At 47.9% G+C, this 14,890-nt stretch overlaps 1 protein-coding gene across 2 annotated transcripts in view; it reads left to right on the forward strand.

Annotated features, from left to right (window-relative positions):
* SPEF2 (sperm flagellar and cilia associated 2) overlaps positions 1–14,890 on the forward strand; it is a 1,151,963-nt gene that overhangs the window by 740,818 nt on the left and 396,255 nt on the right. For both annotated transcript variants that reach the window (XM_078674939.1, XM_078674940.1), the window contains exon 24: positions 265–448. In XM_078674939.1, the coding sequence (XP_078531065.1) occupies positions 265–448 (184 nt within the window). The remainder of the gene's footprint in view (positions 1–264; positions 449–14,890) is intronic.

A 14,890-nucleotide genomic window follows, 5' to 3' on the forward strand; every position in this document is an offset into this window, starting at 1 on the left:
AAAGTTTGTATTTTATATAAATACTCTTCTTGTATATCATTGGAAAATTTCAAGTGGGAATACATGATGTGTAGGGGGATTGTTAAAGTCAATATGAAATAGTTTTGCTTTTACAAACATTACTTCATTGCCAAACTCTACTGTTGTTATTTTAACTGATCGTTTTTAAAGATTTTCTTCTAAAGTTTTCTTAAATTTGAAGTTAATTTAATATATGGCATCTTACAAATATTGCACACTAGTGTTACCTTGCATGTTTTTCAGAGTGCCCCTGGTGTCCCGAAGACCGGAGTCTGCAGAACTAGTCCCAAGTAAACAAAAAAGTCGAGCGCCACTGCCAAAGACCAAGGATGAGTTTATATCTGAAAGCCCCATCATGGTTTTTGAATCAGATGAAAAGTTTATTCTAGATGCATACCAGTATTCAGTAACAGTGATTTCTGATATGGTAAGACCATTTCATTAAATCTCAAATTGCTCATTATAATTGTATATGTCCCCGATTATTACAATGTGTCCTGAATAATAACGGTTCTTCAGCTATGTAGCAGCCTACTGAGACTTGCATGCCTTGAGCCTCCTGTTGAAGAGAAGGCTAACGCACATCAAGAAATGTCTGGACGTCAGCCATTTCAAGTGAGATCAGAGAGTGAGATCTTGAATATTATATGAAAAAAATATGTTTCGCGTTTCTTTTATCTGGCAATAGGTCCAGTGTGTAAGCAATGTGGCTTTGTTACTTGTCGAGTTGGGGAAGTATAAACGGTAAAAGAAAGAAATGTGTGTTACCTTATATTTTTCATATTATCATATTTAATAATTTGAACATTGAAATTCTATTCTATTTATCGATCAGTTTATTAAAACATGCTTCTCACGCTTTAGTCTTTGGTGCAGCTGTATCAGATTAAATACAATAAATATTATAAAAGAAAGGAACAAAATAACGCTTGGGCATGATTTCTTAATTCAAGGTAAAAGAAGGGCAAGGAGCTTAACTCAAAAGGTGAATAGCCAGATATGATAAAGATAAGACTTTCACGGAAGCAAGGCCCACTAAAGAAGAAAAAGGCATTAAAGGCAGCCTTAAACAATGAATTGATTTATGAAATTCAAACTGACCTTCAGTCAGGGAAAAGACCAGTAAGCTTAAACTACACCTGTACAAAAGCGATTGATTTTCCTTAAAAGATTTTTATTTATTTGTTTTTATTTGCAAAGTTTTATATAGTGATGGCTAGACCCGGAGGTATCAGAGCGCTTTACATGAGGATCAGCGAGTTACAGGGTAGATAGTTATATCAGTTGGATCAGCGAGTTACCGGTTACATAGTTACAACAGGTTGAATCAAAGATACAGAGGGAGGAGGATGGGGAGGGAAGGAGACACGAACGGGGAGACGAGGAAGACAATGCTAGATGACCGGCTGGGTAGGTGACGGCCAAGGGGCCAGACTCCTCTATAGCTGCATAGGACAGCTCCACCGGGCATCGGCCAAGGTTGCTCAGGCTCCGCAGTAGGTATCTACATCAGTTGAATCAGTGAGTTACAGGATACATAGTTACATCACTTAGAATCCAGAGAATCGCAGAGGAGGGAGGAGATCAAATGGGGTGACGAGTAAAACAATGCCAGATGTTAGGCTGAATTGCACAATGTGAAAGTACAAAATCTGATCTCAATCCAGGCCTCTCAGCTGTGTGATCCTAGGCAATTTTATTTCTTCTAGCCTCCTTTTTTTCATGACCTCATATTGAGCACCTTGAAATACACAAGTTCAGGATGTACGCTATAAAAAAAATAAATCTTCTGTTTATTTAGTGGGAAATAGTGAAAAGATCATGTTTATAAACTCTTTTTAAAAATGCCTCTGAAAAAAGTCATGTTCTTTTTCGCCACAACTAGTACACACACTCTTCCTCTACAGGAGGCTTGTTATATCAAACCAGAAGTGCACCTCACAAACTGTGGAAGCCCCCAAATGTCACACTGGAGATCTTCATGATATTTAATGCTGCCTCCCTAAAGTGACCAGAGTGAGGTCTTCTGAACTGAGATGCACGCCATCAGCCCAGCCATAGGGGAAATATCTCTAATGAAGGGCCGGGGCACTGGATACACCCTTGTTCATGGCTATCAGCCAGTCAGTTTCTTCTTATACAGATCCAACGCGCAGTCCAAATATGTCCAGGCCCGCCCATGACTGATAAATACAATCCTGACCCTGGCCAGGTACAACGGGAAGGGGAAACAAATAGGGACGTGCAGGCTTAGTTTAACCCATGTCCGTTGCCACCTCTCTCCTAGAGGTACATAGTAACTCTTTGTACTCTTGGGCATATTGTGATGTTCCACCCGTGCTGAACACCTGCTCTTGGACACCAGCAGCTTCCTGTACCGGGAAACAACGTGCTATGTCCAAGTTTCACTAACACACAGCATTGTACACCTTGTACTCTTGGGAAGCCTCAGGAATGGGGAGGAACAGAAAGCCCCGTTCTCCTGCACAAGGCCTACAGTTTGGGAGACTCTTAAAAGGTGTGAGATGGTGTGGCAGGGTGGCTAATGGGCCCTGGGTGCACTGCAGAGAATCGACACCCACAAACAGCACTTTACTATCGGCGAAGACCTCGAGCGACCTTCAGCCCATTTATTTATACCCTCAGGCTGAGCCCGGCCACGAGGGTTGCATGTCGATACACTTGGTTGTAAAGGCCTGGTGGCCCTCTACATCCCTCCCATTTTTTTTAATCAAAAAGCATTATTTACAAACTCCCCTAATGTAGTGATTGACCAGCTACTCCCAGTTCTATGATCTGACTACCATGTAATAAGATTTCAAATACACTGGAATTCTACTAAACCTCATCCCAGGAAAGAAACAAAGCTAAGTAGATCCTGGAACAAGATAAATATAGAATCTTTTTCCACTTCACTCCCCTCCCCCCTCAGAGATAACCCACACAAACAAGGCAGCTAGAGATAAGGAACTCGCCATCAGCACGACCCTAGATACAGTAGCTTCAAAAAAGGCAACTCGGTGCCCGGATACACTTTCCCCCTGGTTCACTCCAGACCTAAGAACTGACAAACTCACAGTCAGAAAAACGGAACGTAAATGAAGACACACTAAAAACGAAATAGACAGACAGCATTACATAACAATGCATCAGCTCTATATGGACCATATAGCCACTGCCAAAAAAATATACTTATGAAATAGAATAAATCAGGCCTCCAATTCCCATAAAGAACTGTACAAAATAGTAAAAGAATTTACCAATCCCTCCTCATGTCAACAGCCGATCATTGCTTCCTAAGAGTGGGTTGACTCCCTTTCATCCTTTTTTGTAAATAAATAAACAACATCTACAAACTATTTCCAGCTGACACACCATCCAAACAGGTGGGCAATAAAGTTCCTTCCTTAGTCAAGTCAAGTCAAGTCATACAATTTATATAGCGCACTACATACCCAGAGGGTTTCAAGGCGCTTAGGAAGGGGAGGAGGATTATATGTCAAATATCCACGTTTTAAGCTGCTTTCTGAACGCTAGGTGATTCTGGGTGAGGCGAAGGTAAGCGGGGAGTGAGTTCCATGTTTTGGCAGCCAGGTAAGAGAAGGATCTGCCTCCCATGGTGGTCTTGTTGATGTGGGGTACAGTGGCGAAGGCTTGGTTGGAGGATCGAAGTAGGCGGGGGGGGGAGTAGAAGGACAGTCGGGAGTTGAGGCAGTCTGGTCCGATGTCGTAGAGTGATTTGTGTGCGTGGGTGAGCAGTCGGAAAGTAATCCTCTTATTGACGGGTAGCCAGTGGAGATCTTTAAGGTGACCAGAGATGTGTTCGTTGCGTGGGATGTCTAATATGAGCCTGGCTGAGGCGTTTTGGATTCGTTGTAGTTTCTTCTGGAGTTTGGCGGTGGTGCCTGCGTAGAGGGTGTTTCCGTAGTCCAGTCGGCTCGTGACCAGAGCGTGGGTGACTGTTTTCCTTGTTTCGGTGGGGATCCAGCGAAATGTTTTTCTGAGCATGCGAAGAATGTTGAAGCAGGAGGAGGATACGGCGCTGACTTGTCTGTTCATTGATAGTGAGGAATCCAGGATGACGCCAAGGTTTCGTGCGTGGTCTGTCGGGATGGGTGCATTTCCGAGGGCTTCCGGCCACCAGGAGTCGTCCCAAGCAGAGGGGGATTTACCTAAGATGAGGACTTCTGTTTTGTCTGAGTTCAGTTTCAGTCGGCTTTGTTTCATCCATTCGGCGACTTCTTTCATTCCTTCGTGAAGGTTAGTTTTGGCGGTGCTGGGGTCTTTTGTGAGAGATAGGATCAGTTGAGTGTCGTCCGCGTAGGAGATGATGTTGAGGTTGTGTTGGCGGGCGATGGCCGCGAGGGGGCTCATGTATACGTTGAAGAGGGTGGGACTGAGTGAGGATCCTTGTGGTACGCCGCAGATGATTTCAGAGGCCTCTGAATTGAATGGTGGGAGGCGGAGTCTCTGGGTTCTTCCGGTGAGGAACGAGGTGATCCATTCCAGTGCCTTTCCTTGGATTCCGATGTTTCTGAGGCGATGTAAAAGGGTGCTGTGGCAGACTGTGTCGAAGGCTGCAGAAAGATCGAGGAGGATGAGGGCGACTGTGTCTCCATTGTCCAGTAGAGTACGGATGTCATCTGTTGCTGCGATGAGGGCGGTCTCAGTGCTGTGTTTGGCTCGGAATCCAGATTGTGAGGGGTCGAGTGAATTGTTGGCTTCGAGGAAGGCGGCGAGTTGGTTGTTGACAGCTTTCTCGATGACTTTGGCCGGGAATGGAAGAAGCGAGATGGGGCGGTAGTTTTTGAGTTCGGTGGGGTCTGCTGTTGGTTTTTTCAGAAGGGCGGTGAGTTCAGCGTGTTTCCAATCTTCTGGGAAGGTAGCGGAATTGAAGGAGCAGTTGATGACGTCTCGGAGGTGCGGAGCTATGACGAAGTCTGCTTTGTTGAAGATGTGGTGAGGGCATGGGTCTGTGGGGGATCCAGAGTGGATGGAATTCATCAGGCGGATGGTGTCCTCCGTGGAGATGGGGTTCCAGGCGTTAAGGGTGTTAACGGGGGGAAGATGGTCGGCTGATGGTAGGGTGGGTTGGTTTCCGGGTTGGTTGACAAAGCTGTTGTGGATGTCAGCAATCTTGTTGTGGAAGAAAGAGGCTAGGGAATCGCAGAGGGTTTGAGAGGGGGAGATGTCGTTGGAGTTGGCCGAGGGGTTGGAAAATTCCTTGACGATGTTGAAAAGTTCCTTGCTATTGTGGGCGTTGTTGTCAAGTCGATCTTTGAATGCTGTTTTCTTGGCTTTTCGGATCAGTTGGTGGTGAGTGCGGATGGCGCTTTTGAAGGCGTCCTTGTTGCTGGTGGATGGGTCTTTTTTCCAGGCCTTTTCAAGGGAGCGGCACAGTTTCTTGGACTTCTTGAGGTCATCGTTGAACCATGAGGCCTTCTTGATACCAAGTTTGTGTTGACGTTTTTTCATTGGTGCTAGGGTGTTGGCGGTGTTGGAAAGCCAGAGGGTGAGGTTAGATGCGGCTTCGTTGGCGTTAGAAGAGAGGGCTGGGGAGGTTTGAAGGAGCGATGTGGAGATCTGCTCCGTGGTGATTTTGTTCCAGTTTCTTTGTAGAGTTGGTTGAAGGTGGGCGATGGGTTTCGGTTTGTTGTAGGTGAAGTGAACGCAGGTGTGGTCAGTCCAGAGGAGATTCGTAGTGTGGCTGAAGGAGACATGGTTGCTGGAGGTGAAGATGGGGTCGAGTGTGTGGCCTGCGATGTGGGTGGGGGAAGTGACCAGTTGTTTAAGTCCGAGGTTGGCTAGGTTGTCCAAGAGGGTGGTGGTGTTGCGGTCTTTGCTATTTTCAAGGTGGAAGTTGAGGTCTCCCAGAAGGATGTAGTCTTTAGAGGGGAGCGCGTGTGGGGTGATGAAGTCCGTGATGTCTTCACTGAATTTTGCGCGGGGTCCTGGTGGTCTGTAGAGGAGGGTGCCTCTGAGAGTGGTCTTGGGGTCGATGTGGATCTGGAAGTGAAGGTGTTCGGAATTAGCGAGGTTGGCGTCAGAGCTGGTCGAGATGCGGATTGTTTTCTTATGGACGATAGCGATTCCGCCTCCTGTATGGTCCGTGCGGTCCTTGCGTGTGATCTTATAGTCGTCAGGGATAGCGATGGCGATGTCTGGGGCGGAGGAAGCGTTCATCCATGTTTCCGTTAAGAAGGCGACGTCAGGAGAGATGGTGTCTAGTAGGTTCCAAAGGTCAATGGCGTGCCTGTGGACCGAGCGGGTGTTGAGAAGGATGCATTCTAGGTGGTTGGGGTCGGGAGTCTGTTGAGTGGTCGTAGCAGAGATGTTGTCGGTGCCGCTAAATTTGCAGGAGAGGCAGGAGAACGGTCCATGGGTGCGTCCATGAGCGGCTTGGACGCAGTTGGGGGCGCGACCGGGATTAAGGGCTAGGAGGGTGGCAGCATCGTAAGTAATGCGGGGGGGTTGGGCAGCGCGAGGGGCAGGGGGTCTGGCGCTAGGCGCGGTCCAGGCGCGGACGGGCGTAGACGGGCTTACCTTTGGCGCACCTTCGGCGCGGGTTGGGCGCGGTCGCTGCGCGTAAACGCTGCGCGCAAAAACACCTGTCATATATGGATGGAGGAAGGGGAGGGGCGAGGGCGTCTCAGCTGGGAGGCGGGGCGGGTCACGAAGGAGGACAACAACAACTAAAATGGCTGCGTAGGGGACAGCGGAGCGGAGCGCTTGGGGCGAAATGCGCTGGTGCAATGTAAATGCCTTCAAACAGTGCAAAAAGTAAAGCGTTACAAAGATCAGCGTTACAGAGCGGCAATCAGGCGCGTTATTAAGCAATTGCAAACAAAGCGGCAACCAGGCACGTTATAGAATACTTTTACACAGAGCGGCAAGCAGGCGCGATCTTAAATAAATAAATAATTTCACCCAGAGCGGCAAGCAGGCGCGATATCAGTTCGATCTTGTCAAAAGCGGCAGGCAGGGCACGCTGCAGGTCTAAAGTGAGGGTAAGAACACACAACGATACCGTGGATCACCAGGGAGGCAAGGGAGCGACCACTCTGCTGGGGAGCGAAGCGAGTCACAGCGCGTGGAGAGCAAGCTACCTCCCTCAAAGAATCTCGCACTGTTACAGAGGAAGAAGAAGCCCTCACCCTAAACAAAATCAAATCAGGATCTCCAGCCGACCCGGCATCCTCCCAGATCCTATCCAAAATCGCACCAGCTCTCATCCCTAACCTAACTAGAATTTTCAACCTCTCACTATCGCAATCTACCATACCCACGCACTGGAAGGAGGCCATAATCAGACCAATCCTAAAAAAAACAACAGCTGACCCAAAACAGCTTGCAAACTACTGACCACTCTCCCAATTGCCCCTATTTGGCAAAGTCATGGAATCACTGGTCAACGGTCAGCTATATAAACATCTTGAAAGTAACAATCTGCTGGACCCCTCTCAATTGGGGTTTCGGGCCTTTCACAGCACCGAAGCTGCCCTACTCGAGATAGTTGACAACATCAGGCTTTCTCTTGACGCAAGACAATCTGCCATCTTGATCTTACTTGATCTGTCAGCGGCCTTCGTCACCATCTCACATGACGTCCTCCTGGAACGCCTATTGGAGTATGGTGTCGAGGGCCCAGCATTAGGCTGGATCAAGAGCTACCTGACAGACAGGTCCTCCAAGGTTCAAATAGGAGTTTTATCTTCTAAAAAACAGAAAATTGACAAGGAAGTCCCTCAGGGATCCATATTGAGCCCCATGCTCTTTAACTTGTAAGTGTCACCACTGGCAAAGATAATCCGAGCACATGGGTTCGAAACAGTGACATACGCCGATGGCACGCAGCTACTAATCACCCTTGGATCAGATCCCACTGACACCAAATCTAGATTTAAACAGTTCATGTTGTCCATTAACGACTGGATGGTGAGCAACCACCTATTACTCAACGCAAGCAAAACTGAAATCATGCTCTTTGGTGACGCACAGAAAATATGGGCAGATGACTGGTGGCCGCCTTCCCTGGGACCCTGCCCCCAACCTAAATCTACAGCTCAAAATCTGGGCATAATAATAGATTATAAACTCTCCATGGCTGGCCACATAAATAATGTGGTATGTACCAGCTACAGTCTAATGCGAACCCTCAGAAAAATCTTTAAGTGGATTCCCCCTATCGTCCCGCATGCCCCTAGTACAGGGACTAACCGTCTAGATTACGGAAATGCACTGAAAAGCAGTTGTCAAAACTTCAGGTCCTACAAAACACTGCAGCCAGACTGGTCCTAAACCTCCCTCCCCGCACCCCTTCTGCACCCAGTCTGAAGACCCTCCACTGGCTCCCCATAAAAAAGAGGATCGACTTCAAACTATGCTGCTCGGTCCATAAAACCCTTAATGGCAAAGGGCCAAAATATCTAGCCAAAAAACTAATATAATATGAACCAACTAGAATCCTGCACTCCACCAGTAAACAATTCGTAGCAGTACTAAAAGTGCGTACAGTAAGGAACGGAGGCAGAGCTTTCTCCAAAATTGGCCCTGAAACCTGGAACGCCCTGCCTCTTCGTCTCTGATTGAAACATGTTCATAAGAGATTCTGCAAAACTCTTAAAATCTGGCTTTTCCCGCTCTGACGAGACATCTTTCCAGGTTCTGTGAGTGTCTGCTGGCGCTGGCAGACCTACGGGTGATACACGTGCCTAACAAATACTAAATACATACATACATACATACATACATCGCATCTGAATCCGGCACACTGTGTTGCTTTCCTTCAGATGCCACACCAGAGGATACTGACGGAAACCTCGGGGACCTGCCTTATGGCACCCAAGCAGCGTTCACCTCAATCTCCGCTTGCTGAGAGGACAAAAAAGCGCCTTTCTCATTGACCATGTCCTGTGTGTCCTCTCTCTCTTCCAGATCACCATTGTGGCCGATCCCCAGGTCGGTGAGCTCAGCCCTTCTTAACCACGACATGTTCCACGTGACCGTCTGCTGACACATTTTGCTGTCACCATGGTCTCATTGATCCGCACAATGGTCTATACCTCAGGTTCATATGGTGTCCTGAACTTCCAGCTGGGATGGCGGTCTTTGAAGGAGATTGAAGGAGATAACGCAGACGTCTCGTGGTGTGTCGTGAAAATATCCGATCCCAAAGGGCGACTCACAACGAGGGGTGCAGCGCAAAACAAGAGACCTTTTTCCTCGAAATTTTAAATAAAATGACCTGCTGGCCGGTATGAGAACCCTGGGCTCTGCATGGTCTCAGCTTTGGTGTGTTCATCAAACTTTTGCAGTGGTAAAACTCTATAGCCCTGAAGAAATTGCCTACAAAGTTGTGAAAGGCAATGAAACATGTCGGCTTGGTTTAAGTGGTATGCATGTCTAGCAACCAACCCTGCTTTTTAACTGGGGAGGTGGCACGAAAATAAAGAATAAAAGCAGTAGTAATCGTGTACACTTTCACATTTTTACTTTCACTTTTATTGATTGTTTTTGTTTTCACTGCACTTTTATTATTCTTTTGAACACACTCACCTTTTTGGCTTGATGACCGCCGATGATGAGATCAGGGCATACCTGGTGAGTACCTATCAGGTATCCCGTTGGTGGTTCGCCCGTGAGGGGTCATCTAGCCTTTGCACATTTTTCTTTGCAGCAGTATTCACTACTGTGGTGTTTTTTTGAGACTGTCTTAATTGGGTCTCGAGCGTTATTTTAAGAGGCAATACACAATGTACTCTCTACCCCTATGGTAATTAAAAGAAGGGGAGAATACATTTTTTGCAAAATTGCAATAAGAGTGATTTGTCGTATTCAATGTACAATTGCCTGTGAGTACCCTGTCATTGTTGTATATGTAAAAGGTCTTTGAGAACCACCTGCAGCCCAACCTTCAGCGTCGGGGTCTTCGCATGTCAATCCCTACTAGCTTTTTTGTTTGTCATCTGTTGCTGGGCCTTCTTCACATCCATGTTCAGGGCACCCAATCAAGGTCTTCTAGGATGATGCCTTAAGGCATTTGCTTAAACAGTAGTGCCATAGGGGCACACCCCATGGTGGAATGTGCAGTCTGTCAGCAGACTTCTAAGAATTGATGGAGGTAGACTTCGGCATCCCGGTGCTGGTCCACCTCAATCCAGGGGGCTCGGTTCAATGCTCACATCAACCTCTCTACCTCCCCGTTGGCTTGCTGCCACTGGGGAGTTATTCTCCAGTGTCAAATGGCTTGCCGTGCCAGGAAGTCCTGGAACTCTTGTCCCTGGAAAGAGGGAGGCATTGTCAGATTTCACCTCTGGCAAACCCAAAAAAACTAAAGTCTTCTCCAGTACCGGCTGTATGTGGGTGAAAGCCATGGAAGAGACCATCTTGACCATGGGGAACTTTGAGTACGAGTCCAGTACCACCAGAGTATTGCGCCCATCGGGAAAAGTCCCAAAATAAATGCTGACCTTTGACCATGGGGTGAGGCGGGGCTCCTCCATCAGCACAGATGCAGGTGTTGGGTCATTGCTGGTTATGGCACAGTGGTGGTATCTCCTGAGCTCTTCATTAACCAGATCATCCATACCAGGGAACCATATCTTGGCCCTCAACCTTGCCTTTGTCTTTGCAGTTCCCTGGTGTCCTTGGTGGACGAGGGTGACCATTCAACTCCGGAGGGGTTTAGGTATAATGATTCTAGGCCCCTAAAACACCAGGCCAGTGCTACACACGCTGAGCTCATGTCTTACTCTCCAGAGCTGGTGACACATATTCTGCTCCACCCACATAATGGACCTGGATTCTTCTGGGAACCTGTGCCAGTGTCCTCGGGCTAGAGTTTCCTTCACTTTCAGAAAGGTATCATCAGCCTTTGTGGCATTCTGTATGTCCATCAGGGTGATAGCAACAGTCCAGGCATCATCCATGATCATCCTTACTTAGCATTCCTTGCACTCTTCTTCATGGTCATGCTGACTGAGGGTGCTCTGCACCGGGTGGTGCAACAGGAGCCTACAGGGTTGTTGGCGCCATGTCTGTATACCATCTGTAAAGTGTAGGCCTGTAGCTGTAAGGTCCACCTCTCTATCCATGGTGGGACAAGGCACCATGAAACGGTGAACCATGTTATGAGTGGTTTATGATCGATAACCACTCTGACTTTTGTCCGCTGAGGTAGAGATGAACATGGTGACATGTCCACAGGATGGCGAGAGCTTCCTGTTCTATCTGGGCCTCGTGTTTTTCAGTAGGTGATAGCGCCCTGCTCGCATACGCTATGGGCATGCATTTCCCTCCTGAAGGAGGACCACACCTAGTCCTACCAGGCTGCCACCGACCACCAGCTCCAACCTCTGGTGAGGGTGAAAGAAGGCTATGGTGGCTTGATCCAATAATGCATCCTTTATGCTGAGAAAAGAGTCTTCTTCTGTACTACCCCAATGCCATAGCACACTGGCTTTCATTAGTTACCGCAGCGGCTCAGTGAGAGTGGCCAGGTTCGGTATGAACCTCCCGCAGTACGTAGCCATGCCCAGGAAACTTCATACCTCTGTGGGCTCTGAGGTGTTGATGCGTTACGTATCGCCTCCGCCTTCCTGGGTTGACTTTGAGCCCGACCAGAGTAAAGAGCTAGCCAAAAATGTCAATCAAGTTCAGGTAGAAAGAAGATTTCTTTCGGTGCAGAGTGAGGCCAGAGTCCGTTAAGCATTAGAGGGTGGCCTGCTGGTGGGCGTGGTGTTATTCCTGACTTTGGGAGTATATGAGAATATCGTCACTCAAATTTATCACGCCTAACAGCCCTGAGAGTGTTTCTTTGATGGTGTTCTGGAACACCTCTGTGGCAGAGGAGATGTCAAAACTCAACCACGTGTAGCATCGGAGAGCCACGTGCGTGGAAAATGTTGTAATGTAGTGACTCTCCTGTGTTAATTCCAACTAATGGTATCCCGAGTTTAGGTCTAATTTCGAGAACCATTGGGTTCCATTCAGGTCAGCGATTAAACTGTCCATTGTTGGGGTAAGGTGCCTTTCTCTACGGATGGCTTGGTTCGGCAGTCTCATGTCTACGCTCAATCTAATGGGTTTAGGCACGATGACGAGCGGGGATACCCGCGGAGTGATACCAGCCACCTTCTCAATTACTTCTTGCCATCCAATTCCTGCAATTCTTTCCCCACCAATGGTCAAAGATGGAATGAAAATTGTGAGAAGTTGGCCTGCTAAATAAAGTGGGCACCTTGCACCCGACCAAACGACCCTTATGATGTATGAGGTCAAAGATAACCTTTAGAAAGCTATCCTAGTGGTAGCTGTGGAGAGCAGCCATCAGACATAATCTTGAAGGAATGTAAAGCAGCTTGTTTTACCAGAATAGCACCTCCTGAATTAACTAAATGAAGAGGAGCCACACAGTAGTTATATAAAAATATGTATTTATTAATATAACACTCTCTATTGTCCTCTACACGAGGATAGAACGCAAAGCACACAATATGAGATCAATAGAACAGTTGTAAGTAGCACAATACACAGTGGGCTCCAGGGGGAGACCATACCATATACTAAATTAGTGGTATAACATTCACGATTTGACTAGAGACAATGCCTAGTGCACGTAGAATTGCTAGAACCCCAAGGACCCACCCAAGGTGATGACACAGGGACCCCACGGAGGACAGGTGCAGTGAGGAAACACGATTGCGTGCTCTGTGCAACTCTATGGGAACGTCGTGGTTAGAAATCTAAAGTTTAAGGACCCTTCTAGGAGGTCTTCAAGCAAACCCTTTGGAACTTAAGAGGTTGGAGAGCCATGCCACCCATGGATACCATAGTACCAGAGTTACCTATCCCAGAGGAGCCGGGTGCATAGGTCTGGCATGGTGTCGGAAACCGCCGTCATTCTTAATGGAGGGGTGTGAAGAAGTACTGCCGCCTGTGAAAAGGGTCTGGTAGAATCCAAGCCTGGAAGCAGAGGGGACAGAGTCTGGGTCACTTGAGAGTGACCAGGGGATCGGTAGACGAATACCCACCGATGTTGGGTGCTTCTGGTGCGACGAAGGGATACTTGACTCTGCAGTCACGAGGACCAGTAGATGTTGAGAATGACCAGGAGCCAGATGCGAGCTGTCTCACGAAGGATGTCGAGTGCTGAGGGGTCGGTTACCGGCTGGAGCATCAACAAGCCTTGGCAAAAGAAACCCACGCAGGAAAGTCAAACACGTTACGGTTTGGACCAGAGAGGTCCAGGGGTCCCACCAAGCAATGAGGAGTCAGGGCACATCTGGAGCAACCAGGAAAGCCCAAGAGAAATCAATATGACCCTCAGGTCGAAGGACCAGGAGTCGCGAGGGGACCTCAAGCCAGATTGCAAAGTATCAGCCCACAGAGCACTCGGTGTGAGAAGGCCGGAGTTCTTTGGTTCAAATACTGCTCAAAGTCAGGACTACACGGATGCACAAGCTCGGGAATTGTCAAAAAGCATATGCAACTGCAAATGGAAGCGGTGTACACGGATTCGGGTTATGGAGTCCCCACGAGGGATACTGGCCTCAAACTTGCTGAGAGCGCAGATCGACCTCAGGGACCTTCAAAAACCCACCTCCTGTGTTGCTAAAATCTTCGGAGTCTGCAGGAGCTCAGGAGCAGCAGACTGGTCAGTTGCATTCAGTTGCCTGCCAGGGCAGGGGAGTGACTCCTTCACTCCAAGAGAGATTCTTTAGTTGTCTTTAGTGCACCACAGGTCCTGCACACACTAAGCTTCGGACGCGGAAAGGGGGACAATGTCGAGCCCAGTCGAGGTCCAACGAAGTCCAGAGTGTTCAGATGGTTGAAGGTCAGTGGTTTCTTCTTGTAGAATCTTGTCCACGTAAAATGTAAAGATTTACAACAAGGTTAGCCCTTTTGTACCCACGGGAGAGGGGCAGTTCAGAGGGGAGGTTACTCCCATGTCCTTTGTCCAGTTTCATGCCACAGCAGGAGCCAATGGCTCCCAGAACTGGTTTGAGCTGGACTATTTAAAGGGACACCAAATGTGCCCAAAGTGCAGATTTTCAGGCACTCTCGGCGTGCACCAACCCAGCCCCAATACACTAAACCCTGTCTGTGAGGTGGTCACACCTCCCTGTGACAGGATGCCTATTGTGCTGCCTTCCTCTGCTCGAGCTTGGCTCAGCAGCAGGAGGGCAGAAAAGTGTATCTGTTCAGCAGCATCCATTTTGTGCTATCGGGGTGGGTCAGTTCAGAAGGGTGGCATCATACCTTCCATACCAGTTGCCGGTGCGGAGGTATGATTCCAAGGTGTTTGGATACCAAACATAACATGTTTCTTTGCAGCCGTTTTCGAGATAGCTTTTATTACAGGTTATAATGCACCTCTGCCTATATGTCGGGCTGAGTCACAGACAACCCGGGAGAATAGTCTCCGCAGGCTGCAGAGAGATTCTGCTCATGCGTGGGCACCCTCTAACATAAAACCCAGTACCCTGCCTTCAGGATTGATAATGCCTGCTAAAGGGTGATTTTTTAATTTTAAGTGTAGTGACCAATAGATAACCTATATCTAACGTAAGTTGTGCAAGCACCAGCTTACACAGGTTTCAGTAGCAGACCTGTAGTTCCATTTTGCATGGCCTCTCATGGGTGGCATAATGCATGCTTCAGCCCATAGGAGGCCTCTGGGGAAACATCCTTTACAACGCAACTTTTACCACGCAGTGCCTTTACGACGCAACTTTTACAACGCAAACCATTACAACGCATTGCGCTGGGGGGCGCTCTAGGATAGGAAATAGGTTTAATTTACTATCCAACACCTTCCCTACTATCCACGGGGACTGGAGTTGGAATAGTAAATTAAACAATTCACTAT

Source organism: Lissotriton helveticus, chromosome 2_1 (assembly GCF_964261635.1).
Source record: "Lissotriton helveticus chromosome 2_1, aLisHel1.1, whole genome shotgun sequence".
NCBI classification, from domain to species: domain Eukaryota; kingdom Metazoa; phylum Chordata; class Amphibia; order Caudata; family Salamandridae; genus Lissotriton; species Lissotriton helveticus.